Genomic DNA, 20,232 nt, shown 5'->3' with positions numbered 1-20,232 from the left:
CTTGGGTTAGAAAACTTTCCCTCTTTCTCCATGGTATGCAGAGTAACTACCAGATATTTTGGTCTCAGCCCTCCTAGATCCCATCTGCCTGTCTTCTCAGGATGCTTAAATATCTTTTCTGTTTAGTCTCAAAGTCTATTCCAATTTATAAGAGTTAATTACTAATGCACATATGGGTATTGAGGGAAATTGCATGAAATACAAACCAATATTAACAGAAGTTATTATTTTGGTGTATTGCCTAACACCACTGAACATATACCTCCCTGCGGATCCCCATCTGCCTCCAATTATACTCCCACAGCTGTGGGTGAATAGGCATTACTTAAGTGGGAGTAAAAAAAATATGCTATTTTATCTGTTAGCCTATTAAATAGTTACAGTACTGAAAATATGTCTTTTGTGCCACCCTCCTGGAATTTTCACCAGCTGCCAAGCTTTTTCCCACCTCCAAATTCTTATTGGGCTTTGGTCCTCTTTTAATAGCTTTCATGTAATTTTTTTTACACATTTTATCTCAACTTGTTGTCAGTACTTATTGAGGAGATATAATTGAGAACTGGCAAGTAACCAAATCCTTGGAAAAAAGACAAAGCACGAGATAGTATCAACAAACAAATTTCACCCTTTTTTTCTATTTACTTAAGCAAGCTACTACCAGGGAGGTTCCCAAACACGTCCAACAGTTAAGCCGTCGTATCTACAGCTTCCACCCTGGAAGGCTGTAGTATCACATAACCATATACATACTTACAGCATAAATCATATATCTAATCATCCCCACTCACTCTGCAAAATGATAAATTCTCCCAAATTATCATTTAATCAAGCGACTTTCCTGTTCAAGAGTGTAATGGCTTAAGGTGCTAATTATATAACAAACTGGAATTAAATATGGTACTTCTAATAATGACTTCTTCCAATCAGTCCAAACTGGGTTCCCACTTATTCCCTATGATATACATCTCCGTACCGTAAAACTTTATCCTTTCTGCTCGGCGTGTTGGCACATTCTGTTCCTCCCACTAGAATATTTCCTGCACTTATTCAAATCATACCTATGACCACTGCAGAACTCCAGGCACATGATCATTCCATCCAAACCCCTGTGCTCAGAGACTTGACCAAACTCTAGCACAGCTTTAGCAGCATAAGGTCCTGTGCCCAGGACGACTGCCTCAGTAAGCTGAACTACGTGATGTAACCAGCACAGAACTGATGATAGGTCTCTGACATCCCGTTCTTAAAACATTTACTAAAGGGCCTACAATTGTAAATACTTATTTCTTGCTACTCAGAAGTTCTCGCTCAAGGACCAGAGAGCCATTCCCTGGAAATGTAATCAAGAAGGATAAAATCCTCCGTAGGAGGATACAAGCCTGCGGTAACTGTGGAAACACACACACACAGCTGGCCCAATCACATTTACACTAACAACTCTGTAGGTTCACTTTCTCTACTGAGCGCCCGCATATCCCCTTTCTCCTTTTAAAAGGCCCCTTTAAAAATGCCCAGGTCACCTCTGCACAAATCGAAATAGTGCTCAGCTCTTTCCTGTCAGTAGTTAACTGAACAAATGTCTTCACCGCTTTAACGTCCAGCTGCGCTTATCTTTGACATCGACTACCTAAGGTCTACCCTTAGTCCCACGACTCTGACAAAACGATCTCAATATTGGCGTAAAATGACCTCCCCTTTCAAGGATCTTCCAAAGCACTTCCTGTCTGAGGCATACAAAATGTATTGGCACGGAATTTTACACTTACTGAGCTTTATAAACACCTCGTCACATCCACACATTCAGGACACACACTAGGTATTCGGGTAAAAACAAAAAACAAACAAACAAAAACACAAAAAAACTGGCTAAATACCCATTCCCCTCAATAACTCGGATGAGATATCTAAAAAGGGTCGACCTTCGGTACCTTTCTGTCCTCTCCCCTCTCGCTGTTTGCCTACACTGGCTTCCTTGCCTCCCCTTTTTCCCACGTTTATCGGAGCCAAAACAAGCACGGTTCAGCAGCCTCCTTTCCCAGCCCTAACCCTGTGCTGCAAAAGCGAAAATTCCAAGCCAAGAACAATAGGAGACCGCCCACCCGGGCTCACTCGCGACACTAGGGGGAGCGATACGGCTGCAGGAAAGTGGGAGCCTCGCGGCAGAGGCGGGATTTCCGGGGTCACGGGAACCGGCAGGGGAACAGGATAAAGTCCTCGGAGAAAGGAAAAGAAGCGTGGGATAGTAAAGGCGGCGACGCGAAGAGGAGGGGACATACAGGAACGGAGGACAGGCGCGGAGGAGGTTCCCGGGGGGAGCAGAAACAAAGGCACGCAAAGCGGAAGAGCGTGTGTAAGGTAGCGGAAAAGGAAGTCACCGCCGCGGCCTGCGGGGCTACGAGGTCGTAAGGGTTGGCCTTAGCGCTTCAGTTTAGTGTTGTTAGTGGGAGAATCCTAAAATGTCGCCGTGGAATGGACTGTAGCGCTCGCTTCTCCAAACGTGTCCCAGACGGCGAGCCTCGCCGGCTCTGCGGCTTGTCCCTTGTAAGCGCCGCGCAGGCCTGCCACCTGCTGGACGTGGAGACGCGGTGCTAAACGCCACGGGCCGACTGTACGCCGGGCGGGGAAGAAGGGCTCGGGGAAGAGATGAATCGGTCTTCGCAGAGCGCGCCGGCAGATCGCGAGATTACACTTTCAAAAGCATAAGGAGGCTTGCTTTCTACACACTTTAATTTCGGAGTACATTCGAGGCCCTGTGCTAAGTTAGGTAATGTTCCCTGTGACTTCTGTAATTGTCTTTTATGTATTAAATTGTCTTGCATAACTAAAACTTTTCCTGTATCATGCCGCCAACTTTTCAAGAACGAAAGATGAGCAAGTCCATTCTGGTAGAGGTTTTTTCATTGGAGAATTTTTGAGCTGCAGTAATCCTTTTAACGCTGCACACACATACAGGGGTTACACGTGTAGGGGATTAAAACCACAGTTAAGTTATAGGTTGAAGGGGCTGTTAAGGACTTCAGGCAACATCTAAATAAACACTCCGTTCTTTTCTCTGTTCCACATCTGGGAGCCTCCTGTATAGCACCTGTTGCTCTAGGTGCTAGAGGTACGCAGAGGAACTGGACAAGGGCAAGAAAAACAAAGGACCCCTTTCGAAGAACTAGCGTTCTCTTGGGAGAGACAAGCTTGTGGTGAGAAGTGTATTTGTGAAATCTACGAGGGCGGGGGAGGAGCGCAGTAATAAAACGGGTGATCCTTTCTTGATTTCTTATTGGGTTCTGGCCTGAAAGGCGACCGTATAATCAGTTGAGATTACTGCAGTGATTAACATTCCAGGAAGGGAAGCCGGCCTGTGAAGGAGCATGGCGTTGAGACAGGGTGAGTGGTGAGATTAATAAACAGGATAGTTGGAGAGTTGATTTGTGGCCAAATTCTTAAGTCCCTGTATGGAATTTACGCTTAAGAAAATTATCCTTGGGCACTGCAAATACCCTCTTGTAGCTAAGACTAATGGGAAGAACTGGTTAAAAAACTAATTACAGCAAAGAGTGAGAGAGTGGTGATGAGAGATACAGATGTTGTGAGAGCAGACAATAAGGGGACTTTATGTAGTCCTATGTTAGAGGAGATGATTTGAAGTTACTCTGAGGAAGACAAAAATGTAACGGGAAGAGAGATCGCATATGCGAAAGCTTGAAATGGCGAAAAAATCAGAAGGATTTCAGGAACTGAAAGTTGTGCATTTTGCCTGTGTGAGGGAGAGGGTTGTGGGTGGCATGTAATGAACCTTGAAAGGTAGTTTATATTATGACAGCCTACAACCGAATCAGAACTTTTAAAAACAGGCGATATACAGACAGTCTGAAATCAAATGCTTCTGATTTCTATTGCGTGCTCTAGGCTAATTGTTTTCTAAGTATGAGTTTGCGTTAGTCTTTTGGATTTAGTGATTACAATATAAGGTGAAATAGGTAAGGGCTTTTAAGAGAAAATCTCACTTATTTCCTGTGCACTAAGGGGGAACAGATCACCTTTGCAGAACTTGGAAAAAAATGGAAAGTGCGACCTTTGATCTCAGATGGGCTTTCTTTCCTCTTTTCAGAGGCTTGGTAGTGAGCTGCTCAGCTGCACCGAATCTTCTTTGTGGTGGGGCTGCGGGCTGCAAGACATCCTGCTTGGCAAGTTTTAAACATAAGTTTTACCCCGAAGAAAGCTTATAAAATTGTAAATGCCTCAGAATCTTTTCATCTTCCTGTGATTCTGGAAGAAATCCAAAATACCAATCGTTTAACTACATGCTTCTACAGAACCTGAATCTTAAGCTCTGTTCACTTTGTACTATTAGATTCTATAGTAGATTAATAATGACTAACACCTTGTCATCTCATCGCTGAGCTTTTGTCTAAGATAGTCTCTGAATTTAGAACTGGGATGAAAGTATACATAATAGGCTATTATAAAATTTTTAGAATTGGATTTCTAAACTTGGGGTCAGTGAATCTAGCAGGCTCAAGCAGTGTTCTCAGGTTTTTTGGCACAGACAAGGAATGTAAGAGGAGGAGAGAAAAGGAGAGATGGTAGTGGGAGAGAATAGAATGAGAGAAGAGAGAAAATATGGAATTAATAGTGAAAGGAAATGTGAAGTATTATAAGATTTTCTTGGAAAAATTGGCATTTCAGTGATAGATCAAAGATGACTAATGAGACAAAATACTACCATTACATAAATATTTAATGTTTTAATGATTTGAGGATAAAAGGATATCTGATGGCATTCATACTAAATGCTGTAGTGTTGATGTTGGTGAGAGGGATAATGCATCAAGACAGAGCAGACAGACCCCTTTACAATGAGAGCAGAAGATATGTTGTTTACTGATTCTACTTTCCCACAAAATGCTAATGCTTTTGTAAGTCCCTACTCTTTATTTTCTAGATTAACTCCTTGTTTCTTCCCCTAAACAGGATTATGGAAGACACGCAAAAAGAAAAAAAAAAGGTTTTTTTTAAAGCAACCATCTATGTCCTTATCAGGTTTCTTTAGCACTTTCATTCTGAAGATATTATCAAGGTGGAAATCAGGGCCTCTGCCCCATGTGGATCTCCTTCATTGAATTGTATCTTCATACCTGATTAATGGCATATTTTAGGCAAAAGCACCCAGGCATACTATATTTGACTCTGAATATGTAGGCCTTCCAGGTTTATTAACTGAACTGGTACGTGACTTTGACAGCTTCCCTAGACTAGAAGCATTCCTAAGGAACCCTGAGCTCTAGTCTATTTGGCCTTCTTTGAATGGGACACTTCCCAAATTGAAGGCAGCCCTAGGTTGCAGAGAGGAGAGAGGAGGGAGAAAGGGAGAGAGGGAGAAAGCAAGTTCCCTTTGTTGCCTCAGTAAATAGAATGCAGAAGGGAGGGACACATTAAGTCAAGTCTTACCTCAATATGTACTGGGTAAATTGCCTCTCATTCTGAGAAAGTTGTAGAAAGTGTGTCAGGTTATCCTTGACTCATAATACCTAATAGCCTTGTGAGAAAAATCTGTTCTAATAGTTAAAGTAGGAAGAATACCACTAACCAGACCCTTATAAAATATGTATTATATATAGCTATGTAGAATGACTTTGTATTGTCTATTAACCTCATTTTTTTTTTTTTTTTTTTTTTGAGACGGAGTCTCGCTCTGTCACCCAGGCTGGAGTGCAGTGGCGCGACCTCGGCTCACTGCAAGCTCTGCCTCCTGGGTTCACGCCATTCTCCTGCCTCAGCCTCCTGAATAGCTGGGACTACAGGCGCCCGCCACCACGCCCGGCTAATTTTTTGTATTTTTAGTAGAGACGGGGTTTCACCATGTTAGCCAGGATGGTCTCGATCTCCTGACCTCTTGATCCGCCCGCCTCGGCCTCCCAAAGTGCTGGGATTACAGGCGTGAGCCACTGTGCCCGGCTATTAACCTCATTTCTTAAAAAGTGTTAATATTTTTATTAGTGATGCAGTAGAGATTATGTTGCATACAAATCCGTTTTGTAAATATGAATAAAACCAGACAAGGAGCTCTTGCCCTCCTTTTCTGAAGAGGAGCAGAGATTCCTCAGCTAGGAGCGATGGAGAAGTTGCGGCTCTTTGGCAAGCTGACCAGAGGCCAGTGAAAGATTATTTGGCTATGATACCCTCACTTGTAGCTATACCCCTGGGTTTGCATTTTTAAAGAACCCAAGAGTAAAATAGTTCTTCTTTCTCTTTCTTTGAGACAATCTCTCACTCTGTCACTGTGGGTGAAGTGCAGCGATACGATCTCAGCTCACTGCAATTTCTATCTCTTGGGTTCAAGCTATTCTCCTGCCTTAGCCTCCTGAGTAGCTAGGATTACAGATGTGTGCCACTACACCAGGCTAATTTTTGTATTTTTAGTAGAGATAGAGTTTCGCCATGTTGGCCAGGCTGGTCTCGAACTCCTGACCTCAAGTGATCTGCCTACTTTGGTCTCCCAGAGTGCTGGCATTACAGGTGTGAGCCACCACGCCTGGCCTGAAATAGTTCTCTTTTCTTATTTTGTAAATATAGATTTTATCTTTAGTTTAGAAAATGATGACTAGGTACCGTATTACCTATATAGTAATAACCACAATATGTGTCATTAAGTTCCACAAAAATTTAATGTAAAATTCTGTGTTAAGAGCTGTGAGTAAGGCCGGGCGCGGTGGCTCAAGCCTGTAATCCCAGCACTTTGGGAGGCCGAGGCGGGTGGATCACGAGGTCAGGAGATCGAGACCATCCTGGCTAACATGGTGAAACCCCGTCTCTACTAAAAATACAAAAAACTAGCCGGGCGTGGTGGCGGGCGCCTGTAGTCCCAGCTACTCGGAGGCTGAGGCAGGAGAATGGCGTGAACCTGGGAGGCGGAGCTTGCAGTGAGCCGAGATCGCGCCATTGCACTCCAGCCTGGGTGACACAGCGCGAGACTCCGTCTCAAAAAAAAAAAAAAAAAAAAAAGAGCTGTGAGTAAGATGCAGTCCCTGTCCTGACCACCCCTAAAATTCTACAGCTTATCTCATATGTACCTTTCTGTTATGTTTTCTGGTTGTGCATGATTTTTTAAGAAATATCATTACCTTTAATAAGGACCCTTGCTTAGCTGCCAGACTTGTCAACAAAGAAATTTCAGACATCTATAGGTTGTAATTATTGTCAGTGGCTACTGATGCAATATATAAAGCAGAGTTCTTAAGAAACTAGTTTTGCAACTAGCAGTTTAGGAGACTGGAAGGAATTCCTGGACAGGAAGAAAATATTTCCCGAGAAGTAAATGTAATGTAGCACACATATATAGAGAGTAAAATGTATCAGATGAGTTTAAAGAACAACAAAGTAAATAACTGTGGATGACATTATCTAGGTTAAGAAATAGAATATACCCGTCTTCTGAAACTTAACTTTTTCAGCACTGGTTAGGTGACTCAACTGATATTTTTCTTCATTCTTCACATCTGTGTTTCTTTTCTTTCTGGTGAAATGCAATGTAACGTAAATTTCAACTCAGTGAACAAAAGTCATTTGTTATAGAAGTAATATATAGCTGTGAAACACTAGTATTGCACTGTTTCATAACCATAAAAATTCTGGTTACACATATGTGGGATAATTCTGGTTTTATATATGTGTATATGAGTATATACATTTGATATTTACTTTACTCCCCAGCAGAGCTGGTATGTTGCTTGATTTTGGTTGTACTTCTGCTTAGAATTTTAAAAATTAGAATGAAAGCCAATAAAGCATCATAATTCCATGCACTGATTTAATGTTATTGTATCCATTTGTACCTAAAGAAAATCCTTAGACTACATGATAAAAGTTTACTGGTGGAAAAAAAAAGATATCCTTTTATGAAGTTAAGATTATACATTAAGTTTAATGGAACTCTCTAGTAGAGCTCAATAAAAGGAGAGACTTTGCTCTATTTTCAATTAGATATTTGAGTTATTTTTGCTTTATGTGTGAATATTTTGTTTCTCTGACAAAACTGCAAACTTTTAAAGATGTTTTGTTTCTCTCTGAAATAGCTAACAATGGGGTGATCACTAACAGGAATTCAGTAAATAGCTGTTGAATTGCTACAGAACTACCTCTCACCAAATGCTCTTAACATATGCATATGTGTCTATACACTTGGATCCCATTTCTTGACCAGAAAAGTCTACATATAAATGTAAATTTAATGGTCCATATGCCAAGAAACTAATAACTGTTTTTATTTCTGAGAATGCAGCTAAATGTCTACTTATCTACTTTAAATAATCCAATAAAGAATACCATCCTGTTTTAAAATATTTGTCTTAAGTGCTAATCTAGTTACTATGTTTTTAAAATTTTGCCTTTAAAAAAGTAAAGGGAGCTTCAGAACTCATTTTGAATGACATATTTTGGTATATTTTCCTATTTTTCTCACAGACTTTGACCACTGAACTTCGGTCTAAGGGTAGTGAAAGGGGAGGTGAAACAGAAAGAATAGTGGTTGAGTATGGGAGAGTTATGGTTATGAATGGAGATTACAAACATAAACTTAATAACAAATACATCCTACCATGAGAATATAGGTGTTGCTGATGAAAAGAGTCAAACTCTGTAAAATATTTTAAGAGATTTATTCTGAGCCAAATATGAGTGACCATGGCCTGTAACACAGCCCTCAGGTGCTGAGAACATGTGCCCAAGGTGGCTGGGGTACAACTTGGTTTTACATATTTTAGGAAGGCATGAAACATCAATCAAATACATTTAAGAAATATATTGGTTTGGTTCAGAAAGGAGGGACAACTTAAAGTGGGGGTGCTTCCAGGCTATAGGTAAATTTAAACTTTCTGGTTGACAGTTGGTTGAATTTGTCTAAAGACAGGGATCCATAGAAAGGAATGTTCAGGTTAAAGATAAAGGGTTGTGGAGACCAAGTTTTTTTGGGGAGAGGAATCTCAGCAGACTTCAGAGAGAGAGCAAGTTGTAAAATGTTTCTTATCAGACCCAGAAGGGTGCTTGGCTCTTAGTTGATTATCTCCTGGATCTGGAAAGAAAGCAAGGAAAACAGGGGGAAGGAGATGCTCTATAGAATGTGGATTTTTCCCGTAAGAAACTTTGCAGGGCAATTTCAAGGTATGGCAAGGAAATATATTTAGGAATTAAATATCTTCTTGTTGTCTCATAATGCTACGCCAGAGTCAGATTGAAAAGTAAGTCACAATATATAGGGTCAAATAAAACCCATCTGATGAGAATTTATCGTTTGTAGGGCATGAGTCCCCAGACCCCCCTTAGGTGGGAATTTGGGCAAGATTAAAAAATCAGAGCTTAGTCCTCAGTGTGATTAACCAATTTGTTTCAAGCCACATTGCTTGGCATTTCTCAATAATGTCTGAAATTTTTAGTTTAGGTTTCTTCCACTAGCTAAGAGATTTTGAGGTAACTTGATATTTCCATTTGAGTGATAACTTAGTGTCTAAAATCCCTGGTGTTTTTTTCATAACCACTTCGTACTTTGTAATTGGTAACAACATTTTATTTATAAAACTTTTCCCTGCTTCTGTTTTCCATAGACCTGAATTTTCTGTGCTTATCACTTTATTTCTCCTTCAGGGTAAAATATTTAAAAATACAGTTCTGTGTGCCTTAGAGCAAGAAAACTCTCAACAAAAGAATTTGTCCTTGCCCAGGAAAGTTTTGCTTTCCAGTTAAAGAGAGAGAGTTTATTTGACCAGGATAGCTCATTTTCTAATAATGGTAGATAACTAATGGTAATAATTTCAGAAATACTTCCTTTCCATAGACAGAACTTTTATTTCCCTCTAGGAAAGCAGGGAAATAGGTCTTTGAACCAGACTGCAGTTTTGGGTAATGGAGCTATATAAAGGAAAGAGATAAGTTAAATATGGGGAATAATATTCAGTGAATTAAAATCATAGTTGCAGGAACATTATTCAAATGAATCATTTGTTTAAAATTAAATAATTTATTATTTAAGTATATGGCAGTAATTTTTGGCATTTAAAAATTTTGTTTAGTTTCACAGTATCCTCTCATTCTTCTACATGCCCAGTAATTTTATATAGTACTGGTAAAGTACCTATTATTGCACTAAATTAGGTGGTGAGAACATCTGTGATGTAAGCTTTCATTCTGCCATTATTGTGTCAGTAAACATTTCCATGTTCCAATTAGATTCTTTTATTTTGAAGTTTATTTTAAAAATCTTGCAAGGTCCCTTGAGTTAACTGAAAATATCCTGGAATGTTGCAAAATCATGTTTGATCATTGTTCCCACTAGCTTTCTAGTTCTTCAGGAGGCCTTAGATACCTTAAAATCTGTTAATACCATAGAATCAGTTAATATCCTTTTCTAATTTGACAGGAAAGGTGATGGGATGGAAGGATGTCACATAAGTTACACTATATGAGTTTTGGAAAAGGAGTATGGAATTGCCATAGATGAAGACATTAAAGTATTGAAAATACTAAATATTTAGATATTTTGCAACTTGTAACATTTGACTTTCCTTATTAGTTGCTTATTAGTTTTGTATATCACATTGACCCAAACCTTATTAATCACAATTCATTAAGTAGGTCACCCAGTGCTTTCATTATTCTTTATTCGGTAGCCATAGCTGTTGGCAACTGGTGAGTTTCGGTGGGAGGGAGGATACAAAGAAAGATGATAAGAAATTTGAAATTAAGGGATAGAATAAAATTATGACAGTTAAAGCAGGTCCCATCAAAGACATGATGGCAAGTTAGAACACCTTTCTTTTCTTGGAAAAACAACATCCAGTTTTTATTCTTAGATATCATTTTTTAAGATGACAAGCATCTCGCTACTTTTTTTTGTCAATCTAAAATATAGTGTATTAGGTCACGATTTCTCTGAGTTACACTTCAGTCTCCTTGAGGAGATTTAAGAAATGTCTTGGTATCTTCAATATTGTAGTTACAAGCCACCTTAGTTGGTAAAGTTTTGAAATACTGTTCTCAAGTTTTTGAAATATATCTGTTTGAGGAGATTACATCCCACTGTGTGTTCAGATAAGTATTCATTGGAAACACTTTGGTAAAAATGTCACTTGAAGGCCACGTGACTTAAAGTGGAAAGGGGATATTGTAACCTTTATGAGGCATGTTCTCTGACAGTTTTTGATACCATTTTATAACTCACATAGTAGATACATTTTTTTTTTTTTTTTTTTTGAGATGGAGTCTGGCCCTGTGTCACCCAGGCTGGAGTGCAGTGGCGCAATCTCGGCTCACTGCAAGCTCCGCCTCCCAGGTTCACGCCATTCTCCTGCCTCAGCCTCCGAGTAGCTGGGACTACAGGCGCCCGCCACCACGCCCGGCTAGTTTTTTGTATTTTTAGTAGAAACAGGGTTTCACCATGTTAGCCAGGATGGTCTGGATCTCCTGACCTCGTGATCCACCCGCCTCGGCCTCCCAAAGTGCTGGGATTACAGGCTTGAGCCACCGCGCCCGGCCTAGTAGATACATTTTTAAAGCTATAAAACAAGTTTGTGGCATTCCTTTTGACTGCCTGATGAGTTATTTTTTTTTGCTTGCCTACATTCTCCCTCATTATCTACTAAGTACCTTTTATGTATTCAGTACTGTAGCCACTAGTGACACAAAGTATGTACCTCAGAATAACTACTCTATAGTCATGCCAAAAGCTAGAAATAATTCAAATGTCTATTAAGATTAGAATAGATAAACTGTGGTATATTTATATACTATGTGAAAGGAAAATAGACCTCAGGACCCCAAAATCACTAAGCCAAGGGAAAAGTCAAGCTGGGAACTACATCAGGCAAACCTTACTCCTATATTATTCCTAAATAAGATGGCTGAAAAGATAACAGCTACATACCTCCTTCACAATTTGCCCACAAGGAAATTCCTTGTGATCCTCACAATCTTTACCCTAAAACTAACTTCTGTTAAATTTCACTCTGACATTTAAACAGATAGCTTATGTTCATAGGCGCTGGACAGAAAGCCATCCCTCTGGGCTGGGCGTGGTGGCTCACACCTGTAATTCCAGCACTTTGGGAGGCCAAGGTGGGCAGATCACTTGAGGCCAGGAACTGGAGATCAGCCTGTCCAACATGGCGAAACTCTGTCTCTACAAAAAATAGAAAAATTAGCTGGGCATATTGCCACATGCCTGTAGTCCAAGCTACTCGGGAGCCTGAGGCATGAGAATCGCTTCAACCTGGGAAGCTGAGGTTTCAGTGAGTGGAGATGGTGCCACTGCAATACAGCCTGGGCCACAAAGGAGACACTGGCTCAAACACCCCTCCCCTGCCCGCAAAAAGGAAGTCATCCCTCTGCTAACCTCAGACAAATGCACATCTGATTACTTCCTCTGCCCTATTGTTTATGTGAAAATGCAGATTCACTGAGCCAGACTAAACTGTGTATTCAGTAGAAGGCTGATCAGGTACTCAAAAGAATGCAACCTTTTGTCTGTTATCTACCTATGACCTGGAAGACCTCGCCTACATCCACCTCCTTTCCCCTCCCCACTACCACCCTGCCCCCTAGAAGTTTAGAGTTGTCCTGTCTTACCTCCGTCAGAACCAGTGTACATCTTACACATATTGATTGATGTCCCGTGTCTCCTCAAAATGTATAAAAGTAAGTCATACCCCGACCACCTTGGGCATGTATGGTGAGAACCTCCCGAGTCTGTGTCTTGGGCGCATTCTTAACCTCGGCAAAATAAACTTTCTGAATTGGTTGCGATGAGACCTGTCTCAGATATTTTGGGTTCACAAATAGAATATAGCAATGAGAATAATGGGCTATTTAGACTCTGATTACACATAACACTAATGGATGTTAATAAAATTGAAACCAGACACACAATATATAATATTCAATTTATATAAAGTTCAAAAGTAATCTTGTGTATTAGAAGTCAAGAAGTTACTTTTACTTGAGGGTTTTTTTGTTTTTGTTTTTGTTTTTTTGAGAAGGAGTCTTGCTCTGTCACCCAGGCTGTAGTGCAGTGGTGCGATCTCGGCTCACTGCAAGCTCCACCTCCCGGGTTCATGCCATTCTCCTGCCTCAGCCTCCAAGTAGCTGGGACTACAGGTGCCCGCCACCACGCCCAGCTAATTTTTTGTATTTTTAGTAGAGACGGGGTTTCACCGTGTTAGTCAGGATGAGCTTGATCTCTTGACCTCGTGATCCACCAGCCTCGGACTCCCAAAGTGCTGGGATTACAGGCGTGAGCCACCGCGCCCGGCCTACTTGAGGGGTTTTGACTGAAAGGCGACACAGAGAATCTTGTGAAGTTCAGGTTATGTTCTGTTTCTTGATTTGGGTGCTATTTACTAGAATGCATTCACCTTGTGAAAATTCATTGAACTGTAACTTATATTTTGTATCCTTTTCTGAATGTAGTCTTGTATCAACAATAATGTTTAAGTAGGGCAAGAAAAGCTTATGGGCAGAGAGAGATTACTCAGGAGGTGAAAGAATAAGAGGAGAAGAGTGACAGAACCTTGGGGAACAGAAAAACCACACAGACATTCGTATTTCCCTCCCCATTTTTCTTAGGACTCTTTCCAGCCTTTTGCCTGAAAGCTTTGCAGAAAGTAAGAATAATGTTAAGAATAAAATTTCTGTTAGAGAGTGGGATTGCTCTTGTAGCATTTCTGCATAGAGGCTGTTTCCAAAGGGACACTTGGACTATATTTATTCTTAGATTTTGAAAAAGTTAAGAGTTGGAGAATGAAGAAGCATGTGATGCAAAAGACTACCTGGAGGCAGGAGATGGTGCAAAATACAGAGCAGCATTTTTTCTAAGCTTTCCTATTGTATTAGAACACAGTAAATATACGGAAATTATGCCATTGTCTCTCAGTGATATATACTGAAATGATATGCTTTGTGAATTATTTGGTTTGAGAAGGCGGGAAAAATGAAAGGAATTCCATACTGATCATTTCCTGAAAGAGTGCTTTTAGAAATGGGGAAGTGGCCAGGCGGGGCGGCTGACGGGGCGGCTGACGCCTATAATCCCAAGCACTTTGGGAGGCCAAGGTGGGTGGATCATTTGAGGTCAGGAGTTTGAGACTGGCCTGGCCAGCATGGTGAAATCCTGCCTCTACTAAAAATACAAACATTAGCCTGGCATGGTCGTGGGCACCTGTAGTCTCAGGTAATTAGGAGGCTGAGATATGATAATCATTTGAAGCCAGGGGGCAGTGGTTGCAGTGAGCTGACACTATACTCCAGCCTGGGCAACAGGGTGAAACTCTGTCTCAAAAAAAAAAAGAAAGAAAGAAATGGGGAAGTATTCCCAGTTCCACAGAAGGGTCCATTACTACAGCCTGTTAACACATAATGAGTGCCTATTCATCTGTACTACTGCATACTTATTTCTCTTTTCCAGAAATGGCAAAAAGTCTTTTGAAGACATCCTCTCTGTCTGGAAGGACAAAATTGCTACATCAAACAGGATTGTCACTTTATAGTACATCCCATGGATTTTATGAGGAAGAAGTGAAAAAAAAACTTCAGCAGTTTCCTGGTGGATCCATTGACCTTCAGAAAGAAGACAGTGGCATTGGCATTCTTACTCTGAACAATCCAAGTAAAATGAATGCCTTCTCAGGTATTGGGGATCTTTTTATTCCTGAAGAATGACACTAAATCTAACCTGTTATCACATATTTTTTTATCCTTGCTCTGGTGACAGAATGTTTTAAAGTCCTGGTACTCTTGGTAGAACATGAAAAAAATAACAAAAACAACAACTCTGTAATATGAACCAGAAACACTTTAAGTAATATTTAATAATTATGGATATTTGAATGCTTTCAGAAAATTCATTAATACAGATAATAATAAAAAGGAAACCTAAATTAATCTTGATTATATTTTCCATTGAAATTCATTAACTGTTTAATAACTTCTTTGTTTTCAGCTAATTCTTCTAGGAAACAAGGAGGAAGAAGTTTCAAAGAGTTCCTGAAACTAAAGAGAAAAGCCTGTTAATGAAAAGAATTATTTAGCTTAATTTTTTTCTATGAATTGAGATAAAATCAGTGTCAGTTTTTAACCTTTTAATTCAATGGTTACAGAAGAAAAACGGCACTTGTCTAGCTGTGGACTCTTCCCTAACTCTTAGATACTAGTGAATGCCTTCTATTTTCTAGTCAACACTCTTAGCATATAAGAATTTTATATTTAAGAGAACTGAAGATGCAGGACATGTGGTACTTTGTAATTTTTGCTGAAGCTCAAATTCGAATTATGCTACAACTATGTTATGCAAGAGCTAATGAGTAGCCTTGTTGAATATTCACCACTCCTATTTTCAAGTTGATTTTACTAATCTCCCCTTTTCAGTTATGCACTTCATAATTATAATCTTTAGTAGCATTTGAAATTTGGGGCTCATAAAATCTCACAAAATTTTCATATATCTACTTTATATACAGTCGTACTATAGACATAATTCAATAGTCTGTAAACTTTTTGTAAATTACCAGTGGTGAGTCTTTAAACCCAAGATGACTTTTCTCTCCACTTATCAGAATTCAGAGAGATTTCTCTGTACCATTGCTGACAATGGAAACATAATATAAGAAACAAAGGTGAGCCACATGCGCAATTTTAAATATTCTAGTCGCCATAGTTTAAAAAAATAAAAAAAGGTAAAATTAATTTTAACAATTCACTTATAACTCAGTATATCCAAAATATTTTTTTCAGTATGTCACTAATCTAATAATTATGAGGTATTTTTCTTTTTATTTTCACACTAAGTCTCTGAAATCTGATATTTATTTTATACTTATGACACATCTCAATTTGGACTAGCCACATATCAAGTGCTCAATATATACAGGTGACTAGTGACTACCTTATGAGACTCTGTAGTTCTATATGTTCTGTTGGTTTAGGGAGTAAAAACCAATTTAATATTAGTCCAGGAAAAATAGAAATTGAAAGGTAAAATTTCTCTAGAAAGTTAAATTTGGATCAATAGTGATGATTTGTTTCTGAAAAGTTACAAATAATTTTTCATTCAATTAGAAACAAATATTATTTTGATGCATAATATATAAAACTAATAAAAGGAGTCGTGCTTTGATTTGGGTAATGATATTTGGTGAAGTTGGATTGAGACAGGATGAATGAGCACTCAGGGCCCTTGTTTAAAAATCATTCAGTTAGATATTCTTTAAGGTCTCTTCCATCTTTTGAGGTTTACTTTGCGAAGTTGAAAAGATTAGTTTAATAGTAAACTACTGGTATGGATTTTTCTTATTCTCATAGCCAGCGTTTCAGCATCGTAGGAAAGGGTTAAAAAAATCAGCACCATAGGAAAGGTTTTAAAACAAAGGCCAGCATTGTTTATTTATTTAACTATTTTTATTTTATTTATTTATTTATTTTTGAGGCGGAGTCTGGCTCTGTCACCCAGCCTGGAGTGCAGTGGTGCGATCTCAGCTCACTGCTAGCTCTGCCTCCCAGGTTCATGCCATTCTTCTGCCTCAGCCTCCCAAGTAGCTGGGACTACAGGTGCCTGCCACCACGCCTGGCTAGTTTTTTAATATTTTTGGTAGAGATGGGGTTTCACCATGTTAGCCAGGATGGTCTCAATCTCCTGACCTCGTGATCCGCCTGCCTCCACCTCCAAAGTGCTGTGATTACAGGTGTGAGCCACCGCACCTGATCTGCTTTTAAGAAGCTTAAATATTATGAATGATTAAAGGCGCATATTAACCTATACAGATTTATTCTTATACTAAAAGTGTGGGTTTCTTCTTTCCCTTACTAGACTGTAAATCACTTGAAACAAAAGAATGATATTTCTGAAGCATCTAGGACATCCTTGGAAAGGGTTACAGTTTTAAATGCAGTCATTTGTTGCTTTGTGATGGGGATACACTCTAAGAAATACGTTAGGTGATTTTGTCATTGTGTGAACATTATAGGGTGTACTTACACCCATAACCTATTACATACCTATACCATATGAAATAGCTTGCTGCTCCTAGGCTACAAACCTATTCAGTGTGTTACTTCCTGAATACTATAGGCAGCTGTAATACAAACATGTGAATAATGCGTTGTACTACATTACAATGACTATGATGGTTACTAGGTGATAGGAATTTTTTAGCTCTGTTTTAATATTGGAACCACCATAGTATATGTGATATATTGTTGATGCATGACTGTAGGTCATAATTAGCCATAAGAAAGAATAGCTACGTTAGTCATTTGTGAGTTAGTACCATTAATATAACATTTATTGTGGAACCACCTCACTCCTGGTTACTTCAGAAAATGGCAAAGAAAATAAGTTTTTCACATTGTGGGATTTATATTCCAAAGAAGTGTACATAATTTAATGGGGCCATGTTTTGGAACCTTGTGGTACTAATTTTTTGCCAGTTTTTAACCCTCTGTTATGATTTTTATACACTGGCTTCTAAAAGCATTGCCTAGGCAGAGGAAAATAAAACTAGTCATGTTGAAAACCGTGAACTGTATGAACTTGGAAGATCACCAAAGATAAGCATATCTAAAAGTTATTGATTAGATCTTAAAATGCCAGTCCCAGCTGTTTCTGTTTAAATTTGTCTATTATAAAGAAGCTCCAGTAGAACTTTGGAGTGATATCAAGGTAACAATCTATAAATCATAGAATTAATGGTTGGTAGGCCTGTGAAGAACTTCCATCGTATGACTCAAGCCCCTCAGAGGACAGTTTGTTAACCATAGAGAAAGATGGTATTTATTACTCATTTCCTCAACTAACATCCTATTCTGATGTCAGTAGTATAGGAATTGCACTTTGTTCTGTATACCGTGTGTCCAATGTATCATAAGTCTTACAGTCATGTTATACCCATAAAGCTTTATTGACTGAGACATGCATTGCTGAGAAGTCAGGTCTATGTCTTATCTCTACCCTAAGAAATAATTTTTTCTTATTACCATATCATTTTCTTATTCTTAGGACAGCATGGTATATTCTTATTCTTCTACATCATCATATATTTGTGTGATTTCTTAAGATAGATGGAGAGATAGACACATAATAAATTTACACTTACAATGCAGGGCCTGCCATATATCTCTCTCCTGTATACTCCATAGTGCCAGTGCAGTAGGCATTCGATAGACATTCAGTAAATATTTATAAAATATAGGACCTAAGAGTATGCTTGACACCTTATGATTTATAAATTATTTCTATTTTTGCAGTCACCTTCATATATTTGTGATTTCCCCCTCCCATCTCTGGCAGGTGTTATGATGCTACAACTTCTGGAAAAAGTAATTGAATTGGAAAATTGGACAGAGGGGAAAGGCCTCATTGTCCGTGGGGCAAAAAATACTTTCTCTTCAGGATCTGATCTGAATGCTGTGAAATCACTAGGAACTCCAGAGGCAAGTGTTATATGAATTATGCATTAGATTCTACATGTTTATTAGACATGTATGACTGTGACATTTATATTTTACTAATGGTTATTATGATGACTTTAATAACTTCCAAAGGATTATAGGATATTTTGGTTTGTTTTCTTTTTTAGAATTATAGGAGGAACAATATAACAAGCAAATGATTCTGAGGTTTTATTAGTAGTATATCTGCAAAGGGCTCTTGTTAAAAACTTTGAAATTACTATAATTTCTAGTTTAGCAGAACACTCTCAGTTGTGTTAGATATTTTGGAGGGATTCTCTCTCTCTCTTGCTGTTAATGTTGCTCCAGCCCCCTCAAATGCCCCACTTTGTCTCTTTATTTTTAAGGTGAATTGATTTCTTTTTTAAAAATATTTTTAAGTTTAGAATAATTTTAAATTTACAGAAAAGTTGCAGATGGAATACAGAGTTCCTATGCACCCTGCATCCGGTTTCCCCTTTTGTTAACGTCTCATATTCCTGTGGTACATAGATTTGTTGCTACTAATGAACCAATGTAGTAGTCTGTTCTCACACTGCTATGAAGATCTACCTAAGACTGGGTAATTTTTGAAGAAAAGACATTTCATTGACTTACAGTTCTGCACGCTATACAGGAAGCATGCCTTGTAGGCCTCAGGAAACTTACAGTTACGGTGCAAAGGAAAGGTGAAGCAAGCACATCTTACCATGGTGGAGCCGGAGGGCGGGGGGAGGTGCCACACATTTTTAAACAACAAGGTCTCATGAGAACTCATTTACTATCACAAGAACAGCAAGGGGGAAATCCACCCCCACAATCCAGTCACCTCCCACCAGGCCCCTCCTTCATCCTTCAACACTGGAAATTACAATTTGACATGAGATTTGGTTGGGGGACACAGAGCCAAACCATATCATCCAACATTGGTACTTTACTATTAATGAAACTCTGCTGTATGATTTCATTTATATATGGAATCTAAAATAGTGAAACTCTGCCTAGCATGGTGGCTCACACCTATAAAATGAGTGCTTTGGTAGGCTGAGATGGGAGGATTGCCTGAGACCAGGAGTTCAACACTAGCCTGGACAACATAGCCAGTCCTTGTCTCTACAAAAAAATAAAAAAATTAGCTGGGTTTGCTGGCACATACCTGTAGTCCCAGCTACTTGGGAGGCTGAGGTGGGAAGGCTGCTTGAGTCCAGGAGCTTAAGGCTTCATTGAGCCATGTTGGTGTCACTGCACTCCAGCCTGGGTGACAGAGTGAGACCCTGTCAAAAAAAAAAAAAAAAAAAAAAGTAAAATTCAGAGAAGCCAAGACTGGAATGGTGATTGTCAGGGGCTTGGTGGTGGGGATGGGCAGGGATTGATGTTGAGTGTTCTTGTTACACATACACACAAAATTAATATTAATAATAAAAGGGGTGGGAGGAAACTTTGGGAGGTAGTGTATATGTCTAGGGCCTTGATGGTGGTGATGGTTTAATGGGTGTATACTTGTCCACAGACTCATCAAGTTGTATACACTAAATATGTACAGCTTTTTACCTGATAATGATAATTCAACAAAGTAGTTAAAAAAAGAAAAAAGAAACTCCACACTTCATTCATATTTCAGTACTTTTTCTACTGGTGCCCCTTTTCTGCTTCAGGATCAAATCCGGGATACCACAGTACCTTTAGCTGTCATGTTTCAGATTCCTCTTATCTATGACAGTTTCTCAGGCTTACCTTGTTTTTCATGACCTTGGCAGTTTTGAAGAGTACTAGTTA

General features: G+C 39.2%; 1 protein-coding gene across 3 annotated transcripts in view; it reads left to right on the top strand.

Moving 5' to 3' along the window:
- Window positions 1–883: 883 nt before the first annotated feature.
- Window positions 884–20,232, top strand: part of ECHDC1 (ethylmalonyl-CoA decarboxylase 1) — a 56,452-nt gene continuing 37,103 nt past the window's right edge. For 2 of the 3 annotated variants that reach the window (XM_025381783.1, XM_025381780.1), the window contains exons 1-3: window positions 884–3,378; window positions 14,441–14,662; window positions 18,317–18,459. In XM_025381783.1, coding sequence (XP_025237568.1) covers window positions 3,363–3,378; window positions 14,441–14,662; window positions 18,317–18,459 — 381 coding nt within the window. In that variant the 5' untranslated portion in view covers window positions 884–3,362. Of the gene's footprint in view, window positions 3,379–13,607; window positions 13,641–14,440; window positions 14,663–18,316; window positions 18,460–20,232 lie in introns of those variants that run through there. The other variant, XM_025381781.1, reaches the window with a different exon arrangement.

The sequence above is a fragment of the Theropithecus gelada genome, chromosome 4 (assembly GCF_003255815.1).
Source record: "Theropithecus gelada isolate Dixy chromosome 4, Tgel_1.0, whole genome shotgun sequence".
In the NCBI taxonomy this organism is placed as follows: Eukaryota; Metazoa; Chordata; class Mammalia; order Primates; family Cercopithecidae; genus Theropithecus; species Theropithecus gelada.
This window is presented reverse-complemented; position numbering and strand designations above follow the sequence as displayed.